Below are 27,545 nucleotides of genomic sequence, written 5' to 3' on the forward strand. Positions count from 1 at the left end.
CCACAACAAGCCCCCTTTAGGGGGAATCGAAACTCAATAAAGGAAAAAAAACAAAACAAAAAAAACCACAACAAGCCAGTGTCGTAAGCAGTCCACATGCTTACAATATATGTGCCAGCTGCCCTCTTGTACATCATCTGGGCTATGGACTTTAAGCCGGCCGCGGTGGTCTAGTGGTTCTAGGCGCGCAGTCCGGAACCGCGGGGCTGCTACGGTCGCAGGTTCGAATCCTGCCTCGGGCGTGGATGTGTGTGATGTCCTTAGGTTAGTTAGGTTTAATTAGTTCTAAGTTCTAGGGGACTTATGACCACAGCAGTTGAGTCCCATAGTGCTCAGAGCCATTTTTATGGACTTTAACTACGTTTCGTGCTTGTTTCAAGCCTTATTTCTTGTAGCTGTACGAAAGAATTAAAGCTTTATTCACAGTGTGTAATCTTTGTGTAATCGCTGTCAGTCAGAAGTTAGTTAGTTATTAGCATGTTTCGTGCACCACAACTGCGAACAACCTCTACAATATGAAATGAATTTACAGTACATCTTTTCAGCGGAAAACATAATTTATAAGCTTTTCTTCAAACGAATATAGTAATTTAAAGTTTACCATGTTCAGTAACTCTCTCCATTCCTCTCTTAAAAACACACACACACACACACACACACACACACACACACACACACACACACACACACACACACACAAAATCATACCACTACATATAAGAAACTCTTCTATGGAGATATGGTTTCAGTTTTTGTTAGAAATTAATTTTATCATCGCTTAAATTCTTCATATCGTTTGATAATTGGCACCTCACTAAGACTGGGTGGTAGTGTAAATCATTTACCCTTGTAGTATTGGAATTGTGAATGTTACTGTTGTTTCCACACCGTGACTGATTGTTGACAAAAATTTAATTCGTGAGTAAATGAACTGTGAGACCAATGTCTAAAGAGCTGTCTGCGAGAGGCTGTAGAATGGTCACAACAAATTCTCCTTCTATTTGCTTCTGTGCAACTAAGAGCTTTATCCTGAATGACGGATTACCCCTGAACATGCTACCATAAGACATTATGAGCGTCTTAAAAAATGAGAATCTGGTAATATAAGAAATTAAAAAGTTTCAGACCTAAGACCTTTAAGATTTGTTTCGCGTGAATTCAAGTTCTTATCAGTATAAACACCCAAGAATTTAGGTTATATTGTTTAATTTCTTAATTTACCCTCATGCGTTATTTCTGCTGACATTGTCAGAACTTATGAGGGAACTGTGTTTTATCCACATTCAGTGACAATACATTTACACTTATTAATTTTCAAAAAGAAATATTATTTGCATTTTGAGGTGTTGAACATATTGCACTGGACTTTATCATAATACTTACATCATCAGCAACAAGAAATATTTGTGCTAGTTGGGTGTATGATTAAAGACTGTTTATATAGGGTGATTCGGCTGGCCCCATAAAGCTTATGGAACTCGCAGTGCTTACAAACACTACCCACGAGATTTTCATATTCTTTTTCTTGTACATACAAGCTATTAGTCCTACAGAAAAAATGGTCAGGACCTTTTTTTGTAGAAAATTTAGTGTAGTTAAATTTTTTACTGTGGTAAATTTTCATTAGAGGCTGTAGTTTCAGAATTATTCTAGAAAATGGAACAGAAGTGACCTTCAAACTTGTTTTCCATAAACAACACGAAAACTGTGGCCTCCAGTGAAAACGCGTCCCAGTACAAAATTTAATCAAATCAAATTTCGTACCAAAATATGAAAGTCTGGTGGGTGGCGTAGGTTGCATAAAACCTATTGATAGGGGCAGCTGAATCACGCTCTACAAGAAGCCAAGTGCCGCACTTGGCACTCAGCATACGATTCCTCAACCCAGTTCAAGGAGAAAGTGCACGTAGCGTAACCTAGACCTGCCACTAGATCTTATGGAAGTAAGATTTAAAAAACAAGCCTCTGGCAACGTTGTAACAGTGCTGTAGCTGATTGTAATTACATGGATGCAGTTTTTCATCGCGCATCGCTTCAACAACCAGTCTTTGAGATATCTGGAAGTGCCTTATAGTATCATGGATACTTCGCCGAGTGATTGATGAACGCTTTCTGAAATCACTCCTCCGTCTGTGGAGTACATCTTGCTCTTGGACGATATCTGTCCATTACTTGTGGACAAAGATTGCCTTTTGCCACAGGCGTTGGTCCAGGCGACAAAAAACATTCTTACTGGGATGGTGCGTTCGAGGGTAGCGAGCAGCAGTACCTTAATTATCATATGCACCAAGTACCGAAATCATATCGACCTATTCATCACTGTACCGTTAGCAGACACATGGATGCATTTTAATATATCCACTTTCGTGTGACACGCTATTGTCGTGTGACGGTGTCCTGTCAATAAAACTCTTCTGGGTTTGGGACGCCATTGTCAACTATAAAATTCCGACGTTTCGGCGACTATTGTAAGACGCCTGCCTCAGGGTGCATTGCTAACTGCTGAATGGGCGCTATTTTTTTCCTTTATTGTCATTTCATTCCCCTGCCCCATATGGGCAGGGGAGGGCTGTCAGCAGCGCAATCCGCCGCTCTTCAGCCGAGTGACATGACAGCTAAATTAAGAATAAAATCTTACATACATAATGCGATAAAAAAGGGGAACATGAAACAGAGTAAAGGGAGAAAATGGAGGTAAAAACAGACTGACATGGAGACGTACATGGGGGACAGTTAAAAAAGTCACCAGAAAGGTAAAAGACACTGTTGGTGATTCTTAAAACACAGAGAAGACACTGAATGCACATGTACAGGTTAAAAATCGGCCACAGTATTAAAAACACTCCAGAACAACACACTTAAAACCCACTTGTAGCACACACGACGAAGAATAAAACTGCCAGGTGGGACCTGCCGAGGGAAAGGTCGGAGAGGATAGAAAAGGAGGGGAGAGCAAGGAGCAGCAGGGGAAGCGGCGGGATGAAGAGAGGAGGGGCGTCAGCGGGTACACAGAGAGGCAGGAGATTCGTGGGTGGGAGATGAAGAGGGAAGACAGGGCAGGAGGGAGTGCAGAGACACTGAAAGGGGGCACAAGAGAGGGAGGGGGAGTAGGAGGGGGAAGCCGCTCAGGAGGAGGGAGGGGGAGGGGAGGAGGAGGCAAGAAGATGGGGTTAAAGTTGGTAGGAAGGGTAGATGTCAGGGCGAAGATCATCATCCGGGAGGGGTAGACGGTGGAAGTTGCGTTGGGAAAGGAGATGGAGGGTGTGGAGATGGAGAGAGGGTAGGACACAACGGTAAAGGTGCGGCAACTGGTTGGGGGTGGAGAGGAAGGGAGACACCAGGTGGTGAGGGGGATCAAGGCGGCAGACAATATGTAGTGTGCAGATGTGTTCAAGGAAAAGGAGAAGGTGGGGGAAGGGGATGAGGTCTTAGAGGAGAATGGGCTCTAGTTTGATTACTCATATACTATGGCAGATCGGCGTTGGGCTTTGCATTACGTGTTGCCTTTGGCGGATATAGGCGTTTTCCATTGGAGTTTCCTTTATTGCTCGCCTTTGGTGGAAATCGGCGAATAGCAAAGTGAGCGGCTAGTGCAGTGAAGCGTTGTTTACTAATTGCCTAGTATCGACTAGGGAGCGCCAGCACTCTGTGTCCCCTCCGCCGCTGTGGCCTACCGCGCGCCTGTTGCTCTGCGAGAGCTGTCCTTCCGTCACAGCTGGCAGCCAAGACGCTGGGAGACGGTACCAGTTTTCTCTATTCATGTTGTCGGGTCGCTTGGCTATTTCTATAGCCTATCTAATCTTCCTCCTCAGACGGCTGTTTCGCCAGTACGCGGGCCTCTCGAACTTCGATCTTGATCCTGCACTGTCGCTGGTGTACCGCCATCGCTGATTTGTTGTACTGTTTAAGACGGATGTATCTCTCGTGTTCAGATAACCTTGTGCTTATTGAGCACCCTGCCTCGCCTACATGCACCAGTCCACATTCGCACGCAATTTCGTAAACTCCGGCGGCATGAAACCTGTCAACTGTACCTTTTGCAGAGCTCATAATGTCTTTTATTTTGTTGTTGCTACGAAAAATCGACTTAATACGTGCCCGTCGAAGAATTTTGCCCAGTCTATCAGTCACCCCTTGTACGTATGATAGCCAGACGGTGTTCCTTGCTTCGTTCTACATTTCCCTATTGCGCTTCACTTTGGCGCCGTAGCTCTGTTCATAAACCAAAAGAAATACGAAAGAACGTCTGAAACTTCCTGGCAGATTTGCGTGCCAGACCAAGACTCGAACTCGAGACCTTTGCCTTTCACGGGCAAGTGCTCTGCCAACTGAGCTACCCATGCACGACTCACGCCCCGTCCTCACAGCTTTAATTCCGGCAGTACTTCGCCTCCTACCTTCCAAGCTTCATAGAAGCTCTCCTGTGAACCTTGCAGAAGTAGCACTCCTGGAGAAAAGGGTATTGTGGAGACATGGCAAAGGCAAAGGTCCCGAGTTCGAGTCTCGGTCTAGCACACAGTTTTAATCTGCCAGGAAGTTTCATATCAGCGCACACACCGTTGTAGAGCGAAAATTTCAGTCTAGGAAAGTACGTCTTTTTGCGCTACTGCCTTTATCCCCCATTGTGCAGAGGGTCGGCAGGGTTAAGTAAGGAGTTGGCATGGTCAATATTTTAAGGGGTGGCCGGATGCCTTTCCTGCCGCCACCCCATACCCCCCCCTCCTCTCCCCCCCCCCCCCCCCCCGCCTGGGATGGAAGTAGTGTCCCCCAGCTGTCTGTGCCTAGTGTAAATCGTGAAATAGTGTGAATGTGTTTCAAATGTCTGTCAGTCGTGTAACTGAGGCGGGACGTGGGGACCAGCCCAGTATTCACCTAGTAGGATGTGGAAAACCGCCTAAAAAACACATCCAGGCTGGCCAGCACACCGGCCGTCGTCGTTAATCCGCCAGGCCAGGAAGCAACGCGTTAGCGCTCAAGGCTACCCTAGCAGGTCAACTAGGAAAGAAAGTCTAAAAAATAAAAAAGGAACTCGATAACGATTTGGAGCGTGGATGCTTGGTGGATATGTGTTTGATGTCCCAGTAGTCTACTCATTTAGCGAGGACGACTGTAACAGAAGTGAGAGTGATACATGTTCCACCAAAAGGGCAGACTCAATATCGATCTGTGTAGTAAACTTGCAGAGTGATGATTCCTCAAGCTGAATTTATGCAGTAACTAAAGTTTTGTTTAAATAAAGGGGGCGATATCCGTTCCAGGAGTAGTGTTGTTACCAGCACAGCAGATGTAGATATTGGTAGACGAGAGAGCGGCCGACTCACCGATAGTGGTGATGACGGTGAGCGAGTAGAGGAAGGCGCCCGAGAAGGTCCACTGCGAGCGCGGGCGCGCGCTGCTGCCGTCGAAGCCGTCGCGCACGAGGCGCACCACGTCTCGCTGGTAGCGCGCCAGCTCGGGCGCCACGGCCTCGGCCCAGCGCGCGCGCCCCGGGATGGGGTTGAGCTGCTCGGTGAGCCGCCACAGGCGCGCCGCCGTCTCGCTGCGCATGCGCTCCGCCTCGTGCGCCGGCCAGCCCGGCTCCGAGCCCTCGATCGCCATGAACATGAACGCGCCCGCGATCGTGTAGCCCACCACCAGGCCTGCAACACACCGCCGTCGCCGGCTCACACGTCTCCGCCGGCAACTCTCTCTCTCTCTCACTTGGCATCTGGCCCTGAGGCTGCTCGTGTCAGCGGGCAGGTCAGTGGTCGCATCTGGCAAGGTGTACAGGGGTATACATTGATCACGAGCGGGCCAAATATCACACGAAATAAGCGTCAAACGAAAAAACTACAAAGAACGAAACTTGTCTAGCTTGAAGGGGGAACCCAGATGGCGCTATGGTTGGCCCGCTAGATGGCGCTGCCTTAGGTCAAACGGCTATCAACTGCGTTTTTTTTAAACGGGAACCCCAATTTTTATTACATATCCGTGTAGTACGTAAAGCAATATGAGTGTTTTAGTTGGACCACTTTTTTCGCTTTGTGATAGATGACGCTGTAATAGTCACAAACATATGGCTCACAATTTTAGAAGAACAGTTGTAATAGGCTGTTGTTGTTGTTGTTGTGGTCTTCAGTCTTGAGACTGGTTTCATGCAGCTCTCCATGCTACTCTATCCTGTGCAAGCTTCTTCATATCCCAGTACTTCCTGCAACCTACATCCTTCTGAATCTGCTTAGTGTATTCATCTCTTGGTCTCCCTCTACGATTTTTACCCTCCACGCTGCCCTCCAATGCTAAATTGGTCGTCCCTTGATGCCTTAGAACATGTCCTACCAACCGGTCCCTTCTTCTGGTCAAGTTGTGCCACAAACTCCTCTTCTCCCCAATTCTATTCAATACCTCCTCATTAGTAATGTGATCTACCCACCTTATCTTCAGCATTCTTCTGTAGCACCACATTTCGAAAGCTTCTATTCTCTTCTTGTCTAAACTATTTATCGTCCACGTTTCACTTCTATACATGGCCACACTCCATACAAATATTTTCAGAAACGACTTCCTGACACTTAAATCTATACTCGATGTTAACAAATTTCTCTTCTTCAGAAACGCTTTCCTTGCCATTGCCAGTCTACATTTTATATCTTCTCTACTTCGACCATCATCAGTTATTTTGCTCCCCAAATAGCAAAACTCCTTTACTACTTTAAGTGTCTCATTTCCTAATCTAATTCCCTCAGCATCACCCGACTTAATTCGACTACATTCCATTATCCTCGCTTTGCTTTTGTTGATGTTCATCTTATATCCTCCTTTCAAGACACTGTCCATTCCGTTCAACTGCTCTTCCAAGTCCTTTGCTGTCTCTGACAGAATTACAATGTCATCGGCGAACCTCAAAGTTTTTATTTCTTCTCCATCGATTTTAATACCTACTCCGAATTTTTCTTTTGTTTCCTTCACTGCTTGCTCAATGTACAGATTGAATAACATCGGGGAGAGGCTACAACCCTGTCTCACTCCCTTTCCAACCACTGCTTCCCCTTCATGTCCCTCGACTCTTATAACTGCCATCTGGTTTCTGTACAAATTGTAAATAGCCTTTCGCTACCGGTATTTTACCCCTGCCCCCTTCAGAATTTGAAAGAGTATTCCAGTCAACATTGTCAAAAGCTTTCTTTAATTCTGCAAATGCTAGAAACGTAGGTTTGCGTTTTCTTAATCTAGCTTCTAAGATAACTACGGGTAATGTATCACAAAGCAAATACCGTCCGCTCTGGCCGAATGTAATGCGATACCTCGTACTTATACGTTTGTGACTATTACAGCGCCATCTATCACAAAGCGAAAAAAGTAGTCTAACTAAAACGTTCATATTTCTTTACGTACTACACGAATATGTAACAAAAATGGGGGTTCCTATTAAAAAAAAAACGCAGTTGATATTCGTTTGACCTATGGCAGCGCCATCTAGCAGGCCAACCATAGCGCCATCTGGTTTGCCCCTTCATGCTAGACGAGTTTCGTTCTTTGTAGTTTTTTCGTTTGATGCTTATTTCGTGAGATACTTGTCCCGGTCACTATCAATTAACCACCCTGTATAGCGAAACAGATGCCTCACGACTTCTACCAGAAATGGTCGTGTTCGTATAAAAAATTTAGTCATAAAATAATCGATCTTTTAAATTAAATCAGAAAGCATGTTGCAAGTGCAAGAATTCTGATACGTTTCCAATGAAATGAGTACAAGAGCTCATTCACATAATTTTGCAGTAACTAAAAATATAATATTTTAACTATTCTAAATATTCACGGACTATCACATTCACTCAGATTGAAACAATTAGGTCAAGGTGCCTCATTTTCTGATGTTGGTCTAATTCCGCTGAAACTATTTGAACTCCTTTTGCTTCCGCCATTATAGAGGTCAGTTCACTTCCACGAGCATCAGTAGTGCTCCGTGCTCGCAGTTGATTTGTTTTTCTTAATATCAAATTTGAATGTAACGCTCTGTAGAAACAAGATAAGCTTCACGGCTGTATGGTAAATAGTTTGATATTTAGTCTTATTTATATGTGATTGTCTTGAGCCGTCACAAGACGTCACGCAGCCACCTCACGTTAAAACCCGAACGATTGCGTGGCATACCTGGTTTAGCAGCTCGGTGGCGGCGCTGCCCCCTGCGCATCGCGACATAGGCGCCAGCGAGCAGATCTTCGCAGGACAGATAGCACCACGAACAGTTTTTCGGGGATGAGTGAGTATCTACCAGGGTCATACCTCAGTAGAGGAGGCAGTCGTTGGATCTAAGTGAAGTCGTGAACAAATCAATGAGGATTTGCAGAAAATAAATGCGTGGTGTAATGGCTGGCAGTTACGTCTCAATATTAGTGCAACCTACTGCGTACAACAAGGCGAAAATACCCATTAATGCACCATTACAAAATAAATGCCCAGTCTTTGGAAGCGGTAATATCCGTCAAGTATCTGTGTGTGACTATTCGAAATGATCTCAAATGGAATGATCAGATTACACAAGTAACGAGCAAGACAAACTCTAGACTGCGGTTTATTGGTAGAATCCTGAAGCGATGCAGTCCTTCAACAAAGATAAATACACTCCTGGAAATTGAAATAAGAACACCGTGAATTCATTGTCCCAGGAAGGGGAAACTTTATTGACACATTCCTGGGGTCAGATACATCACATGATCACACTGACAGAACCACAGGCACATAGACACAGGCAACAGAGCATGCACAATGTCGGCACTAGTACAGTGTATATCCACCTTTCGCAGCAATGCAGGCTGCTATTCTCCCATGGAGACGATCGTAGAGATGCTGGATGTAGTCCTGTGGAACGGCTTGCCATGCCATTTCCACCTGGCGCCTCAGTTGGACCAGCGTTCGTGCTGGACGTGCAGACCGCGTGAGATGACGCTTCATCCAGTCCCAAACATGCTCAATGGGGGACAGATCCGGAGATCTTGCTGGCCAGGGTAGTTGACTTACACCTTCTAGAGCACGTTGGGTGGCACGGGATACATTCGGACGTGCATTGTCCTGTTGGAACAGCAAGTTCCCTTGCCGGTCTAGGAATGGTAGAACGATGGGTTCGATGACGGTTTGGATGTACCGTGCACTATTCAGTGTCCCCTCGACGATCACCAGTGGTGTACGGCCAGTGTAGGAGATCGCTCCCCACACCATGATGCCGGGTGTTGGCCCTGTGTGCCTCGGTCGTATGCAGTCCTGATTGTGGCGCTCACCTGCACGGCGCCAAACACGCATACGACCATCATTGGCACCAAGGCAGAAGCGACTCTCATCGCTGAAGACAACATGTCTCCATTCGTCCCTCCATTCACGCCTGTCGCGACACCACTGGAGGCGGGCTGCACGATGTTGGGGCGTGAGCGGAAGACGGCCTAACGGTGTGCGGGACCGTAGCCCAGCTTCATGGAGACGGTTGCGAATGGTCCTCGCCGATACCCCAGGAGCAACAGTGTCCCTAATTTGCTGGGAAGTGGCGGTGCGGTCCCCTACGGCACTGCGTAGGATCCTACGGTCTTGGCGTGCATCCGTGCGTCGCTGCGGTCCGGTCCCAGGTCGACGGGCACGTGCACCTTCCGCCGACCACTGGCGACAACATCGATGTACTGTGGAGACCTCACGCCCCACGTGTTGAGCAATTCGGCGGTACGTCCACCCGGCCTCCCGCATGCCCACTATACGCCCTAGCTCAAAGTCCGTCAACTGCACATACGCTGTCGCGGCATGCTACCAGTGTTTGCGATGGAGCTCCGTATGCCACGGCAAACTGGCTGACACTGACGGCGGCGGTGCACAAATGCTGCGCAGCTAGCGCCATTCGACGGCCAACACCGCGGTTCCTGGTGTGTTCGCTGTGCCGTGCGTGTGATCATTGCTTGTACAGCCCTCTCGCAGTGTCCGGAGCAAGTATGGTGGGTCTGACACACCGGTGTCAATGTGTTCTTTTTTCCATTTCCAGGAGTGTAGCTTACAATACGTTAGTTCACGCAGTCTTAGAGTATTGTTCGTCTGTGTGGGACCCTTACCAGTTGGGTCTGATTCAAGAGATTGAGAGGGTCCAAAGAAGAGCGGTAAGATTCGTGACTGGTACATTTAGCCATCCCGAGAGCGCTACAGATTTCATAGAAAGTTTGAAGTGGGACACACTTGCAAATAAACGGCGCGCTAAGTGGAAGTGGCTGCTCACTAAATTCCGAAATCCGATCTTCGCCGAGGATGTAGAGCATATATTTTTACCACCAACTTTCAAATCGCGCAATGATCACCATTCAAAGATAATGGAAATTAGAGCTCGTGCTGAAGCGTACAGATAATCGTTTTTCCCTTTCGCGATCCGCGAGTGGAACAGACGGGGGGAAATATGACTTTGGCGCGAATTGTGCCCTCCGCCACACACCGCTTGGTGGCTGGTGGAGTATATATGTAGATGTAGTTGTAGAAGCAATAATTAAAACGTCACGTCACTAAGCACATGAGCGAAAGAATGTTCAAATGTGTGTGAAATCTTATGGGACTTAACTGCTAAGGTCATCAGTCCCTAAACTTACACACTACTTAACCTAAACTATCCTAAGGACAAACACACACACCCATGCCCGAGGGAGGACTCGAACCTCCGCCGGGACCAGCCTCAAAGTCCATGACTGCAGCGGCCGAGACCGCTCGGCTAGTCCCGCGCGGCAAATACACTTATTCTCTTATTATTGTTTGATACTAGTACGTCTGCAGTGAACAGCATTTCTACAGATTTATTAAAGTTCTTGCGAGAGTTAGCTGAGACAAGCTGTTCGAAATCGACCGTAAGATGTATCAGATGGGCGAAATTGTATAAAATTTCAAAAGTAATGTAATAATGTCACCTCCAAGGAAAGCAGGTGGTGACAGGTGTAAAAATTATCGGACCATCAGTTTCTTTAATCATAATTGCAGGGTAAGGACATGAATTATTTACAAGATAGTAGAAAGACACATTTAGGGAAGGGGGATATCAGTTTCGTGTACGTAGAAACGCAGGAACACGCGATGCCATAGACTCTCTCGACTTGTCCTAGAAGATAGAGTGAAGGTATTCACACGCCCATAGCATAAATATGTTTACACAGAAGTTTTTGAGCGGTGACTGGCCTATATTCTTATAGATCCTGTAGTATAGGGGAATTACAGGAAGCGAAAAGTTAGCTACAAGCTATACAGAAACTAGACTGCAGTCGAAATATGGATAAATTATTAAAGGAAACCATCGACAAACTTGGAAACGGAGTTGAAGTTCAGGGCGAACAAGTAAAATCTTGGCGGTTTCCCGATATCATTGCTATATTCTCAGAGACGGCAAAGAATGAAAAGTAGAAATAATTGGATGTCTGTAATCGAGGTTGTAAGATGAAATATCAACAAAACTAAAAGAGTAGTGCACTGTAGTCGAATTAAATCAGATCAAGAAAAGAGATACTCAAAGAAGTCGATGAGTTTTGCAGTTTGGACTGAAAAACAACCGACGATGTCCGAAGTAGAGAGCATATGAAGTGCAGACTGGTAATAACAAGAAAAGCGTTTTACTTATAGCGCAGCCGCGCCGAGTGGCCGCGCGGTTAGAAGCGCCATGTCACGGATTGCGCGGCCCCTCCCGCCGGAGGTTCGAGTCCTCCCTCGGGCATGGTTGTGTGTGTTGTTCATAGCATAAGTTTCAGTAGTGTGTAAGTCTAGGGACCGATAACCTCAGCAGCTTGGTCCCTTAGGAATTCACACACGTTTGAACATTTTTACTTGTAGCACAAACGCGTGTAGTGAAATACAAATACTGCCTGTAGGCGTCTTCCTAATGCGTCGCTAGTCATTTAAGAGACTGTCAGAAGAAGGGCAGGTCTAAAATTAGAAAATAGCTTCTACAAGCTCCTCGTTACCAGTTACTGACAGTAAGGAGTGGGAATTTCGCCCTTCAGTTTCGAGCGGTTCTAGCGCTTCATTCTGGAACCGCACGACCGCTACGGTCGCAGGTTCGAATCCTGCCTCGGGCATGGATGTGTGTGATGTCCTTAGGTTAGTTAGGTTTAAGTAGTTCTAAGTTCTCGGGGACTGATGACCTCAGATGTTATGTCCCATAGTGCTCAGAGCCATTTGAACCATTTGAACCCTTCAGTTTGCTGCCAATCTATATAGTTATGACCGAAGACTTTTATTACCGCTTTGTAAACTTGCCATTCTTCTGTAAGGCTCCCACTGATTTTGTACTTCTACCTCATTTGATGCCGATCGCAGCAAGTACTCAGAATTTAATAGTAAATCTTCAGCTATCATATATTCGCCAAAAGATGGCGGAGGAGGGAACAGAATTTCAGGACATTATACTACCCATCAGGTGTGAAATTGCGCCTAAAGGTACAGAAACCAGCAATAATAAACAGCATGAGGGTGCAGAAAGTAATGGAAGCCGCTCCTTTCAGGACACATTGTGTGTGTCTACAGGAAACGTAACCAATAAATGAAATACAAAGTATCAAAATGATCTCCCACGTGAAAAAATTTCCAAATCGGTTCTCCAAATTTGTCTCCGGCAACGAACTGCCTGGGAGGAGATAATGACGAGAAAAAAAATTAATAGCCAACGAAACGATAACATTATAAGGCTCGCTTCGTGGAATGTCAGAAGTCGGAATGTAGTTGGGCAGGTAGAAAATCTGCGAATGGAAGTGCAACGGCTCAGTCTAGAAATAGTGGGAGTCAGTAAAGTTCAGGACAAAGAAGAGTTTCTAGTCGGACGAGTACAAAGTAATATCAACAGCAACAGATATTATAATTGTGGGAGTATAATTCGTTGTTAACAACACGGCAGCGCAAAGAGTAGTTTTCTGTGATAATTTAAACTATAGTAATTTCTTATCAAAACTGAAACCAAATCAACTCCAACGACTACCGTTCAGGTACACATGACACCGTCACAGGCAGAAGATGAGGAGACAGAGCATGCAAAACGACTACATACAATAATCTTGGGTGACTGAAATGCTATAGTATGGAGCCGAATAGATTGCACAGTTACCGGCGAAAACAGGCTCAATTTAGGGAATGGGACAAGCAGGAAGGCTCTTTGAGGTCTCCAGCTGATTTCAGCATGCAAGGATAAATATAATGGCAAAATACGTTCTACGAAAACCAGAAAGGTTTATTTATTTGATCGTATGATTGGGGCCCCCGCCCGGAAAGCCGTTGATCGCTATGTTTGGTCGTTGCGGATGTCACATGACATCCGTTCAAGTTCGTTTGTTCATCCTTCCACAAAGTTGTTTTTTTTTTTTTTGTGCAGAGGCCAACCCGCTCTCTGACCGAACACGCCGAGCTACCGTGCCGGTAACCATTCAGCTACCGTAGGCGGTCGACCAGAAAGGTGACGATATATCATTCAGCTGCCGGGGACGGACGACCAGAAAAAAATGGTTCAAATGGCTCTGAGCACTATGGGACTTAACAGCTGTGGTCATCAGTCCCCTAGAACTTAGAACTACTTAACCCTAACTAACCTAAGGACATCACACACATCCATGCCCAAGGCAGAATTCGAACCTGCGACCGTAGCAGTCGCGCGGTTCCGGACTGCGCGCCTAGAACCGTGAGACCACCGCGGCCGGCGGGACGACCAGAAAGGTGACGATATATATAGTAATATTCCAGCTGCATTACATTATATCATAATTATTCAGAATCAAATACTGGATTATAAGACTTCGTCAAGAACAGATACAGACAGAGATCACAAAATGGCAATCACGAGGAGCAGGATGGAGTTTAAGGGAATCGACAGGAACAATCAACATACAAGGAAGTTGGATACTCAAGTACTGAGGAATGACGTGCGTTCGAGGTTTTCCTAGGCAGAAGACACGTCATTATAAAATACGCATATTTCATCTGAACACTGATGGACATCTACAGAAATTTTAATAACAGAAGCTTGACAGACATGACATCTGTGCAGCGAAAAAATGTTGTGCGATAAAAAAATTACTTCAGTGGATCGATTAAAGTTTGGGATTCAAAAGTTCTCAAGAAAAGAAAGAAATAAGGAGAAAGTACATGGGAGACGAAGTAAAATGTTTCTAGGGAAAACGTAGAGACATTGAAAAATGAATGGTCGTCGGAAGAACAGTAGACAGACAAGTCAAATTAACCGACGAAGAAATTAAAATAAAATGCACCAAAATTAAACACAGGACGGAGTTGATAGGTGGAAAGATCAAATCTACAGTACACGTCGAGCAGCTCTGCGTTGGAAAAGAAGACAGAAGATGAAATAGCCTTCGATTTAGAGGGCTTGGGGGATATAGTGTAACACGTTGAAAGGATTTTGAAAAACATGCGATCGATCAAACAAGAAAGTATTGATACCAGACTCTATAAGACTTGATACTTCCCACTGGATTGACAATCCTGAAGATAGTGCGGCCAGATGAATCTAAGAAATATCGCATAAACATCTTTGCCGCTGATGCATCCGTAATACAAACCAGAACAATATACATAAGACAGACAAAGAAAATTGAGGACCTATTACATGAAGATACGTTTATTTAAGGAAAGGTAGATAAGCCAGTGAGGAAAATCAGGATAGGCACTCAGGCCAGAAACTGCGTTTGATAATGTGAAATGGTACAAGATGTTCGAAATTCTGTGGAGAAGAAGTTCAATATACAACAACGAGCAATAAGAATGAAAGACTTACAAGGATCTGCTCGGATGAGAAATTGAGTAAAGCAGCGATCTAGTGCATTGTTCAGTCTGTTGATATAAAAAGAAATGACGAAAATAAAAGAAGAATTAGGAGTGAGATTAGAATTCAGGATGAGAACTGTCAATTATATGATCTCTGATGACGTTGCTTTTCTCTGCCAAACTGAGGCAGAATTATGCAAACTGTAGAAAGGGACGGATTGACAGTAAATCAAAGAAATATTTGAGTATTAAAAACAGCAGAAAAGAACTCAGCGACAAATTTTACATGAAAATTGAGGACCTTGTAGTAGACGAAGAGGATGAATTCAACAACCTTGAAGGCAAGTTAACGCGTGGAGGACGAAACAAAGATGCAGAAAACAGACATCTACGGTGGCAGCAGTAGCACTATTTCATCACATATTCCGCCAATCGAAACAGCTGTAATTCAGCCATGATCTTGGTGTCTATTTTGGCATATTTGAGATGTCCGTCGGCAGCAGGTACGTCTCAGAGGTAAGCAGGATGTCGAATCTGTGACTACAATGAAATCCTTTAGCTCGATTTTCTTGCTAGGCATACCATTCGCGTTTCATATGCAGTTACGAATGGCTCTTGCAGAGGCCGCCACGTCGTCAATCCGGACCCTCCAGTTGTGCTAATGTTTCCACCAGAATGACGATCTTCGACAACATGTCTTCAGCCGATATCTTCCTTCCGCAGTGATGAATTTCTATAAGGGATTCTTGCTTTCATAAGTTGTTACCTCCGTAAGGGCTACATGGGTGTCCCTGTCCAGGTCACTCTCGTTGCAGGCCATCTGCTTTCACGTTGTGATTTTGTAAGACAGAAGAAAACACTGTCACTTGTGAGATGGAGGCGTAGTCCGTGCTTGGTCAGTTGGTTCAAATGGCTCTGAGCACTATGGGACTTAACTTCTGAGGTCATCAGTCCCCTAGACATTAGAACTACTTAAACCTAACTAACCTAAGGACATCACACACATCCATGCGTGAGGCAGGGTTCGAACCCGCAACCGTAGCGGTCGCGCGGTTCCAGACTGTAGCGCCTAGAGCCGCTCGGCCACCCCGGCCGGCTTGGTCAGTTGGCAGAGGCATTGGAGTTGGAGGGTCTTCCTTAGACTGTCCCTCAGCGGTGGTTATCCCATTTTTCAAGCCGTCGACATCATTTCTTGGTACCATCTGTTCCTTGGATATGTTTGCCGCCGATGAGCTGAATTTCTTTAGCGCCTTTTGAAATTAATGGCATCTTTTCCAGGAAGCAGCATTTTATTCTTTGTATCCCGAACACTTGGGAATGGGTCTCTTCGTAAGTTTGCACTAATCACTGGGGGCCATGTCACCGCACTTTACACACCATGCCGGTGACTAGCAATTGCTGGTTCTGTGTGTCCAACGTTGACGACATTTGCCCCTGGAGGGTTGATTACGAAATACGAGTAGATGGTCTCCTACCGTCACCCTGTAAGTACAGAGGACATGGCGAATATCATAGATGATGAAACGATTACGCCAGGCTAAAACTGTGTGCCTGACGTAGATCTGATCTCGGGACCTTTGCCTTTCGCGGGCAACTGCTCTAGCAACTACGCTATCGAAGCACAACTCACAAACTGCCGTCACAGCTTTACTCCTGCTAGTACCTCGTCTCCTACCTGCCAGCACTTGGCCGCCAAAGACAAAGGTACCGAGTTTGAGTCTCCGTCCGCAACACAATTGAAATTTTGCAGGGAAGTTTCTAATCAGCACACATACCCCACCGCAGAGTGAATATTTAATCACAGGTGGCATTTGACTTGTCACTTTTAAGCAGCAGGTGGCATTCGACTTGTCACTTTTAAGCAGCGTCACTGCATACACAGAAAGTGGAACTGGTTTCCTTCGTTTTTCCTCGTTAACCTGTACACGCCCGTAACTGTGAAATAATCGTGCAGCAAGTCCTTGCGGACCTTGTCCAGTGAAACTGTAGGCGGAAAATCTTTAATAACAACTTTCTTGTCCTTACTAGTAGAATCCTGGTATCAAATGGCTGTTGCCGATAGTGACAAAATTTAAACATTTTGAGATAGTTCTCAAAAGTATCCACATAATATTTTATGCTCTCACCGGTGTATGCCATTCTTAAGTTTCTGGAGGTAAGTCGTTTCAGGGCTATGCACAAGTTTACGTGGTTGGAACAATGGTAAATCATTACAGGCGACACGTTAGGTAGTGGCGGGGCAGTCAGTGGCGCTGCAATTGGCTCGGCTGCTGCAGTACTCTGTGAAGTCATCCAGCTAAGGTGGCGTATCCGTTACTTGTAGCCAGCTGCTGTTGCGCCTCTTGCTCCACATCTTCCTCCGCCTGACAGTCTTCTTTCTCCTCACGGGCTGATAGCACTCGTCTACTTTGCCCACGACCTTCTGAGAGTCCATTTCTTGACCTCGCTCTCCACAAGGACACTGTACCCCCCCCCCCCCCCCCAAATGTATAATCGCCAGTTTCAGCCACTGATTATGCCTCAGAATCGCCGTCCGTATCTTCCTTTATTTGTTGTTGAGTATTTTGTATCTCTTCCAGCGCTTGTCTGCGCGTACGTCGACATTAGTCATGTTTGTCCTTTGTTTTAGCTTGATGTCTGGTATCTACATCTAGATTAATACTCCGCAAGCCACCGCATGGTGCATGGCGGAGGGTACCCTGTATCACTGCTTTTCAATTCCTTTCCTGTTCCACTTTCAAATAGAGCGCGGGGAAAAACTACTTTCTATATGAGTCCGTATGAGCCCTAATTTCCCATATCTTATTTTCATGATCCTCACTCGCAATTTATGTTGGCGGCAGTAGAATCGTTCTGCAATCAGCTTCGAATGCCGGTTCCTAAATTTTCTCAATAGTGTTTCTCGAAAGGAACGTCGCCCTCCTTCCTCGGTTCCCATTTGAGTTCCCGAAGCATCTCCGTACACTTAAGGGTTGTTAGAACCTACCAGTAACAAATCTAGCAGCCCGCCTCTGAACTGCTTCGATGTCTTCGTTTAATCCGACCTGGTACGGATCCCAAGCACTTGAGCAGTACTCAAGAGTAGGCCGCACCAGCTTCCTATATGCGGTCTACTCTACAGGCGAACCACTCTTTTCTAAAAATCCTCAAATACAACGAAGTAGACAATTTTCCTTCCTTAACACAGTCCTCACAAGCTCGCTCCACCTCATATCGCTTTACAACGTTATGCCCTGATAGGGCACCAGTAACACTGTATCCGAACGTTATAGGTTTGCTCCTCCTACTCATCCGCATTAACTTAAAGTTTTCCACATCAAATGGAAATTTTGTCTACGTCGTCTTGTATGTTCCTACAGTCACTCAACATCGACACCTTACCGTACACCATGCCACCATCAGCTGCCCAACCAAATCATTTAAGTGTACAGCGGTACTATCACATTTCCCTGGGGCGCTATGACCATACCGTTGTCTGTGATGAACACTCGCCATCGAGGACAAACTGCTATGCTGTATTGTTTAATAACTTTTCGAGCTACTTACATATCTCTGCTCGTACTTTAACAGCTTGCAATGGGGCACCGTGTCGAAAGTTCTCCGGAAATCTAGACATATGGAATCTGTCTGTTGCCCTTCATCGATAGTTCTCAGTATATCATCTGTGAAAAGGGCAAGCTCAGTTTCTCACGAGCGATGCCTTCCAAAGCCCTGCTGATTTGTGCACATAAGTATCTCAGTCTCAGGAAAGTTCATTGTATTCGAACTGAGAATATGTTCAAGGATTCGGCAGTAACCAGAAGTTAGCGATATTGGTATGTAATTTAGCATACCTTTCTAGTTTATTGGAGTCAGCTGTGCGTTTTTCCAGTCGCTTTGGACTTTGCGCTGGGCGAGAGACTCACGATAAATGCCATCTACATAATGGGCCAATAACGTAGAAGATCATTCTAAAATCGAACTGGGGTTCTATCCGGACCTGTTGATTTATTTTCTTTCAAATCCGTCAGTTGTTTCGCTACGCCAGGTATTCTTATTACTATGTCGTCCATACGGGAGTCTGTCCGACGGTCAAATGACTGTATGTTTGTACGATTTTTGGAACGTGAAATTTAGAACTTCAGCTTTCGTTTTGCTGTCTTTAACTGCCACACCAGACTGATCAACAAGGGACTGAATGGAAGCCATACACCCTCTTAGCGATTTTACATACCAGCAGAATTTTTCAGGTTCTCTTCCAGACCTTTAGTTAAGGCATGACGGTGGTACTCGCTGTATGCTTTCCGCATAGATCTTTTCACGGATGCACGGATCTCTACTAACCTTCGTTTGTCGTCATTTATGCGTTCTCTTTTGATCCGAGAGTTCAATAGCTTCTTCTTCCTCAGCTTCCACCGAAATTCGTCTTTACAGCATGGTGGGTCTCTTCCCCCCCTTTATTCACTTAATAGGCACATAACTCTCCAGATCACAATTTACTATCTTATTAAAGTTTACCCATAATTCCTCTACATCCATCTTACTAGAAGTGACGGCAATACACGGTCTAAGTGAGATTCTAATAATTGCTTACAGACCACTAGCTGCTTCCGCCGCAGCAGGGGTAGTGAATTGGTGAAACCTTGAGCCTGTAAACGCAGACTCCAGCTGTTATGAAGAGTTTTGCCCGAAAAAGTGACTTAACACTGTCCGCCAGAAGCGGTTGTGAACAGACGACAGTTTGCTGTAAACGCGTCAGTGTGAAGCGTCCGTGTATCGAAAATCGTGCTGCACATTCCGTTCGTGGTGTACATCGTTGGGGCGTCTACCACACCGCCTGCTTGCTTGCTGTTGAGCAGCGTCTTTAATAGACAGCACGCGGAAGGATACCCAAGTGGCGCACGGTCAGACATGGGAAACGCAGATGTAACATAGTACCGCCTCTGCAGCGGCGGACAGTTGTAGGTGCGCATGCTGCTTATGGGCGAGGTTGATGCCTGTGGTAGCACCTGGAAGCTCACGTGTCAGCGGGCGGGCCATTTGTCGGCTGCATTGTTGTCAGTTGCCAAACACGGATTGCCCTTGCATTGCCCTGTGCGAGTAGCCTCCCCGACGGAGGAACGCCTGGAGCCAGACTACCCGCTGCTTCACAGTGCTGTGCCGGAGGCAGAACTGGCTGGCATATGGCCGGTACATGCCAATCTCCATTCTTGATGTGACAACAGTGGTTTGTCGCACTTTATCTTGTTTGGTAGAGTTCTTGAAACGCTCTTTGGAGTGCCATAGAAAGAAGTGGGTAGTGACACTGAAAAAAAGTCATCAGAATACGATAGATGTAAACGCTGAAACTTACTTGCATTTGTTAGAAACTTTATCATATTGTCCGCTATTATTTAGCAAAGACCGCTCCGGCTGTATGTAGAGTGCTCATGCCTTAGCTACCTCTTCCTGTACAACTCGATGTAGATGATCGCACAGCAAAGCATAAGGAGACACTAAACAGGGTGCTGACAATTAGTTGGACTGATAAGATACGAGGTTCAAAAAATGGCTCTGAGCACTATGGGACTCAACATCTTAGGTCATAAGTCCCCTAGAACTTAGAACTACTTAAACCTAACTAACCTAAGGACATCACACACACCCATGCCCGAGGCGGGATTCGAACCTGCGACCGTAGCAGTCCCGCGGTCCCGGACTGCAGCGCCAGAACCGCTAGACCACCGCGGCCGGCAAGATACGAGGAGATTGTCCTCAGAATAGGTGAGGAGAGAAACATGCAGAAAATATTGATAAGAGGAATGCACGTAAGGATAGGAAATGACTTATGATATTAGGGAATGACTTTCAAAGCTAACTATTGTAATTTGAAATGCTCAACAGAAATTTTGAAACCATGTGATAACGCTATCTGAAACGATAAACTGACAACCGTTAACATTACTCAAGTTTCGCAAATTTCCTTGAAATTTTTCTGAGGGAAATGTATTAGTGAATATTAGTAAGATATTCTTCAAAGCTAATGGATACTTCGTGTAACGAGGCCCATTTCGTAGACGAACACTAGAGAAATATAAATGTACGAGTGTTTGTGATCTGTATGGTATGAAGCTAAATATCCGGAAAAATTACCTTTTAAACCATAATAATAATCGACTAAATACGTAGAAGACTGATCTGAAGCCATTATTGTAGATGGTATTACCAAATCGTAACACGTATATTTTAACATGTAACTGAAAATACATTGACGAAAAATATTGCAAAAACCAAAAAATAATTAATTTGGATAATAAAATATCTAGAATGAGATTTTCACTCTGCAGCGGACTGTGCACTGATATGAAACTTCCTGGCAGATTAAAACTGTTTGCCTGACCGAGACTCGAACTCGGGACCTTTGCCTTTCGCGGGACAGTGCTCTAGAACTCATTGTTATATATAAGACAATTAAGTGATTATCATTTCAAGATCGCAGGTTAATGTAAATGCGAGAGAAGCCATTGCAAATGTGAAACGCTGGTACGTTAGTAACCAGTGTAACGTCCAGAATGCTGAATGCAACCATGCAGACGTGCATGAATTGTGTTTTGCAGGTGCCGGATGCCAGTTTCTGGGATATAGTTCCATACCTGTTTCAGTTGGTCGATCAGTTCAGCGACGGTTAATTTTGTATGACGCCGGAGTAGTCATCCGACGGTATCCCATATGTGCTCGACTGGAGACAGATCTGGTGACCGAGCAGGCCAAAGCAACAGGTCGACATTCTGTAAGGCACGACAGGTTACAGAAGTGTTATGTGGGCGTGTGTTATCCTGATAGAAAACACACCCTGGAATACTCTTCATGAATGTCAGCACAACAGGTTGAATCACCCTACTGACGAATAAATTTTCAGCCAAGGTGATTGTGTTGGTCACCAGAAAGCTCCTTCTGCCTTGTGAAATCGCACAGCACACCGTAACTCCAGGTAGAGGTCAAGGGTGTCAAGCATGCAGACAGGACGGTTCCAGGTTTTCAACTAACCTCCTCTTACCCACATACGGCCATCACTGGCACCGAGGCAGAACCAGCTTTTACCAGAAAACAAAAGACTCCCACTTCGCCCTCCAATGAGCTCCTGCTTGGACACTACTGAAGGCACAAATTGCGGCGTTTTGGGGTCAACGGACCGCACGCTACAGGGAGACTGGCTCGGAGCTGTCCTTGAAATATCAGATTTCTAACAGTTAGTTGTATCACTATGGTGCCAACTGTTGCTCAGATTGCTGCTGCAGATGCAGTACGATGTGCCAGAACCATAAGGAGAATACGTTAGCCCTCCCTCTAGGTAAGGTCACGTAACCGTCCGAAGCCCGTTTTTCTTGCGGCCGTATATTCTTGTAATCACCGCTGCAGCAATCATATACAGTGGCTACATTCCTCCAAAGTCTTTCTGCAGTATCGTATAAGGAACACGCAGACCTATTACATGACCTGGTTCAAACTTAGTGAAGTGTTGATAATGTCGTCTTTGTCGCCTTAAAGGCATTGTAGTCTAACATTAGATCACCACGGCCAATCTCAAAGGTATCCGTTACGGCGTGTATTAAAAGCAAATACACTCCTGGAAATTGAAATAAGAACACCGTGAATTCATTGTCCCAGGAAGGGGAAACTTTATTGACACATTCCTGGGGTCAGATACATCACATGATCACACTGACAGAACCACAGGCACATAGACACAGGCAACAGAGCATGCACAATGTCGGCACTAGTACAGTGTATATCCACCTTTCGCAGCAATGCAGGCTGCTATTCTCCCATGGAGACGATCGTAGAGATGCTGGATGTAGTCCTGTGGAACGGCTTGCCATGCCATTTCCAACTGGCGCCTCAGTTGGACCAGCGTTCGTGCTGGACGTGCAGACCGCGTGAGACGACGCTTCATCCAGTCCCAAACATGCTCAATGGGGGACAGATCCGGAGATCTTGCTGGCCATGGTAGTTGACTTACACCTTCTAGAGCACGTTGGGTGGCACGGGATACATGCGGACGTGCATTGTCCTGTTGGAACAGCAAGTTCCCTTGCGGGTCTAGGACTGGTAGAACGATGGGTTCGATGACGGTTTGGATGTACCGTGCACTATTCAGTGTCCCCTAGACGATCACCAGTGGTGTACGGCCAGTGTAGGAGATCGCTCCCCACACCATGATGCTGGGTGTTTGCCCTGTGTGCCTCGGTCGTATGCAGTCCTGATTGTGGCGCTCACCTGCACGGCGCCAAACACGCATACGACCATCATTGGCACCAAGGGAGAAGCAACTCTCATCGCTGAAGACGACACGTCTCCATTCGTCCCTCCATTCACGCCTGTCGCGACACCACTGGAGGCGGCCTGCACGATGTTGGGGCGTGAGCGGAAGACGGCCTAACGGTGTGCGGAACCGTAGCCCAGCTTCATGGAGACGGTTGCGAATGGTCCTCGCCGATACCCCAGGAGCAACAGTGTCCCTAATTTGCTGGGAAGTGGCGGTGCGGTCCCCTACGGCACTGCGTAGGATCCTACGGTCTTGGCGCGCACCCGTGCGTAACTGCGGTCCGGTCCCAGGTCGACGGGCACATGCACCTTCCGCCGACCACTGGCGACAACATCGATGTACTGTGGAGACCTCATGCCCCACGTGTTGAGCAATTCGGCGGTACGTCCACCCGGCCTCCCGCATGCCCACTATATGCCCTCGCTCAAAGTCCGTCAACTGCACATACGGTTCACGTCCACGCTGTCGCGGCATGCTACCAGTGTTAAAGACTGCGATGGAGCTCCGTATGCCACGGCAAACTGGCTGACACTGACGGCGGCGGTGCACAAATGCTGCGCAGCTAGCGCCATTCGACGGCCAACACCGCGGTTCCTGGTGTGTCCGCTGTGCCGTGCGTGTGATCATTGCTTGTACAGCCCTCTCGCAGTGTCCGGAGCAAGTATGGTGGGTCTGACACACCGGTGTCAATGTGTTCTTTTTTCCAGTTCCAGGAGTGTATGATTTGCATCTGCATAGTGGCGCTACTAGCGTTTTCCTTATGCGACTGGTAGGAAATTTGAATAGATATCTTTCAAATGTAGGAACATGTCTACGAACTTTCGTTTATGTCGCACAACTCCTTCTAGGTTTTAAACATTTTTGGAATATGACTGCCAACAGACCTTACGTAATGTTTAAAATGCATCTTTAAACCATCAGCTGTTTTAATTTTAAAGCCAAATTCTAACGGTTTCAGTCTTGAACCATCTTCACGGATAGATCTTTTTTCCGTCAGTGCACTGCGGTAGAAATCGAGTTCATTTCTCGTATAAACAGAGCCTTGAAATGGTACCAAACGTAGTGATAAGCCAAGTTTTGGTCTGGAATGTGCGGGGCTACGTCGTTTTATGCTCAGAGAAAGGGAATTTTTAATATTAGTAAGCAACGAATACTGAATCTTTTGTAAATAGCAGTTACAAACCGTCTCAGGTATTGCGTAAAAGCCATCAAATCCCACGTTATACATCATGAGCAAGAGACAACGTAACCAAAACAGTCTGCTTGCTAACAGTTGACAGAGACTGAGGAGAATAAATGACACGAACGCTCAGGGATGCGTGAGGTATAGATGGATATCTGTATCCACGTGGATCCATGTTACCTAGCGGACCACAAAGAAACGCTGGGTCCCATTTTAACTGGCCAAGGACGCGACGCAAGAAGGTTCTGCTTGTAAATATTACTTCAAAAATAGTAAGTCCTGCAGGCAACAGCCGGCCGAAGTGGCCGTGCGGTTCTAGGCGCTACAGTCTGGAGCCGAGCGACCGCTACGGTCGCAGGTTCGAATCCTGCCCCGGGCATGGATGTGCGTGATGTCCTTAGGTTAGTTTGGTTTAATTAGTTCTAAGTTCTAGGCGACTGATGACCTCAGAAGTTAAGTCGCATAGTGCTCAGAGCCATTTGAACCTGCAGGCAACAGCTATAGAAAGCGCAGTTTAAGCCAAAATAATGTAGCAGTCTCACGCAAATATGTGAATCAGGATAATGCACCCAGCTTCTTCAGAGTACATAACACTAATCCAAAGTGCTGAGGCTGCCAAGCCACACTAGCAACGAAACTTCGCGGCAGCGCCTCCGATTGGTTCTTGCAGAGGTAAGTCCCTGATCTGCACGAAATATACGACGTTCGACCTCTCAGACTTTTGGCGGCAGCCAGCCATGTATCGCAGCCTGTCATAATCACAACACTTTGGAAAAGCGGCGAACTGGTAAGCGGTGCACCTGCGGGCTTACGCAGACAGACATTAGTGTCAGACCGGGCTTGCCCGGAATGGACATCAGAATGAAGCGGAACTAGACGCGACAACTGAACTCGACAGCAGTCGACGAATGAAGAAGTTGGATTTAACTTTTTTTTATTATTATTATGACAGTATCCTGTTTCAAGGCAATGGCACATCGAAGAGTTATCAATGCTAAGATCAATGACATTGTTCAGAGTTGTATGTGTTCACTGTGGTCTTGTGGTTAAATACATGGTTACAGAGTCGAAGGAAGAAGGTTTAAGTCCTCCTATATACTAATACAGTTTTGCTTTTTCATTTTCGTATTTGTAACGGATTTTTGGACTTTCTTATTAATGTAATATAAATGTGTTCTATCATATTCGATGTTATTTACATTTAAAGGTGTAATGTCTCAGCCATGGGTTTCTTCTCTTGTAACTTCTGATTGCTTGAAAAATGAAAGATGAGACTGCTGCGATTGAAGCTACCGGCAGTGATATTTGTATTTTTTGTATTTACGCGTTTTTTCCGAGGGTGTGGTCACGCAGGAATCTATCGAGGCGGATTAAATAACTACGAGTAAAGCTAGCAGTGGTGACATTTATATTCGCCCTTGTCATAAATATTTAGCTGTTGTTTCTGTGAATACGTTGCGATTTGCGAAGTGCTCTCTGACACAAGGGAGAATACGGTGTCACTCGCGGATTACTGTTTCGAGTGCTATCGAGTTCCGTGGCCGGAACGAGTGACACGTCATTCCAGCGTCACTTCGCAGTAAGCGAGACTCACGAGAAAGACAGGCCGTGGTGTGTAAAGCACAGCACGTGACATTGCAGGCTTACGAAGGCCAGAAGCCGTCTCCAGTATTTGAGACGAGTTTAGTATCTTTTGACTGAGCATTTAAATTGATGCGAGCTCTCCATAACACACGACAAAGGTAAGATCGTGAGAGGGAACAGCTTGTCCATCTCTTTATAACTAGTTTTTTTTTTCCTTGCATTATATGGGATACTGTAGATGTTTATGATACTTTCACCATTTTCTTTAAATTTAAGAAATATTATAACTCGAGTGAAGAAATGGACTACCTGTTTATTTAATTCATGGTTAGATAAATGCACTTCCTTTCCTAGCCGGCCGCGGTGGTATCGCGGTTCTAGGCACTCAGTCCGGAACCGCGCGACTGCTACGGTCGCAGGTTCGAATCCTGCCTCGGGCATGGATGTGTGTGATGGCCTTAGGTTAGTTTAAGTAGTTCTACGATCTAGGGGACTGACACCACAGATGTTAAGCCCGATAGTTCTCAGAGCCATTTGAACCGTTTGAACTTCCTTTCCTTAATCCCTCTACACTGGCTTGAGTTAATTCACTTTGGGGTTTGTATTAAGAGTTCGTCTGCTGGTAGTGGCAAGGCAGAGACGTCTTCACTCTGTAGGTTGGTTAGTGCCAACATAAACTTGGAGTAAAGGCAGCGATGACGCACTTGTTTGCAAGGGGTAGTTCGGTGTTGGTAACAGGTTCCCCTCCCCTCCATGTAAGAGAACGGCCGTTGAGAGCCGCCATGATAGTCACTGTAGGGGTAGCTGTAGAACTGAGCGGACGGAATCGAGGGCGATCTCCGTCTTTGCCGCCAATTTTACTGTGGGATGAGGTATTGTGTGTCTGTTTTTTTTTGTGATCAGTCTACTGACTGGTTTGATGCGGCCCGCCACGAATTCCTTTCCTGTGCTAACCTCTTCATCTCAGAGTAGCACTTGCAACCTACGTCCTCAATTATTTGCTTGACGTATTCCAATCTCTGTCTTCCTCTACAGTTTTTGACCTCTACAGCTCCCTCTAGTACCATGGAAGTCATTCCCTCATGTCTTAGCAGATGATCTTAGCAGATGTCCTATCATCCTGTCCCTTCTCCTTATCAGTGTTTTCCACATATTCCTTTCCTCTCCGATTCTGCGTAGAACCTCCTCATTCCTTACCTTATCAGTCCACCTAATTTTCAACATTCGTCTATAGCACCACATCTCAAATGCTTCGATTCTCTTCTGTTCCGGTTTTCCCACAGTCCATGTTTCACTACCATACAATGCTGTACTCCAGACGTACATCCTCAGAAATTTCTTCCTCAAGTTAAGGCCGGTATTTGATATTAGCAGACTTCTCTTGGCCACAAATGCCTTTTTTGCCATAGCGAGTCTGGTTTTGATGTCCTCCTTGCTCCGTCCGTCATTGGTTATTTTACTGCCTAGGTAGCAGAATTCCTTAACTTCATTGACTTCGTGACCATCAATCCTGATGTCAAATTTCTCGCTGTTCTCACTTCTACTACTTCTCATTACCTTCGCCTTTCTCCGATTTACTCTCAAACCATACTGTGTACTCATTAGACTGTTCATTCCGTTCAGCAGATCATTTAATTCTTCTTCACTTTTACTCAGGATAGCAATGTCATCAGCGAATCGTATCATTGATATCCTTTCACCTTGTATTTTAATTCCACTCCTGAACTTTTCTTTTATTTCCATCATTGC

General features: G+C 45.8%; 1 protein-coding gene across 1 annotated transcript in view; it reads right to left on the reverse strand.

The window, feature by feature from the left end:
- LOC124545869 (TWiK family of potassium channels protein 18) overlaps positions 1-27,545 on the reverse strand; it is a 1,287,501-nt gene that overhangs the window by 348,712 nt on the left and 911,244 nt on the right. Inside the window, exon 5 of the mRNA XM_047124829.1 lies at positions 5,322-5,639. Coding sequence (XP_046980785.1) covers positions 5,322-5,639 — 318 coding nt within the window. The remainder of the gene's footprint in view (positions 1-5,321; positions 5,640-27,545) is intronic.

The sequence above is a fragment of the Schistocerca americana genome, chromosome 8, assembly GCF_021461395.2.
Source record: "Schistocerca americana isolate TAMUIC-IGC-003095 chromosome 8, iqSchAmer2.1, whole genome shotgun sequence".
NCBI lineage: Eukaryota > Metazoa > Arthropoda > Insecta > Orthoptera > Acrididae > Schistocerca > Schistocerca americana.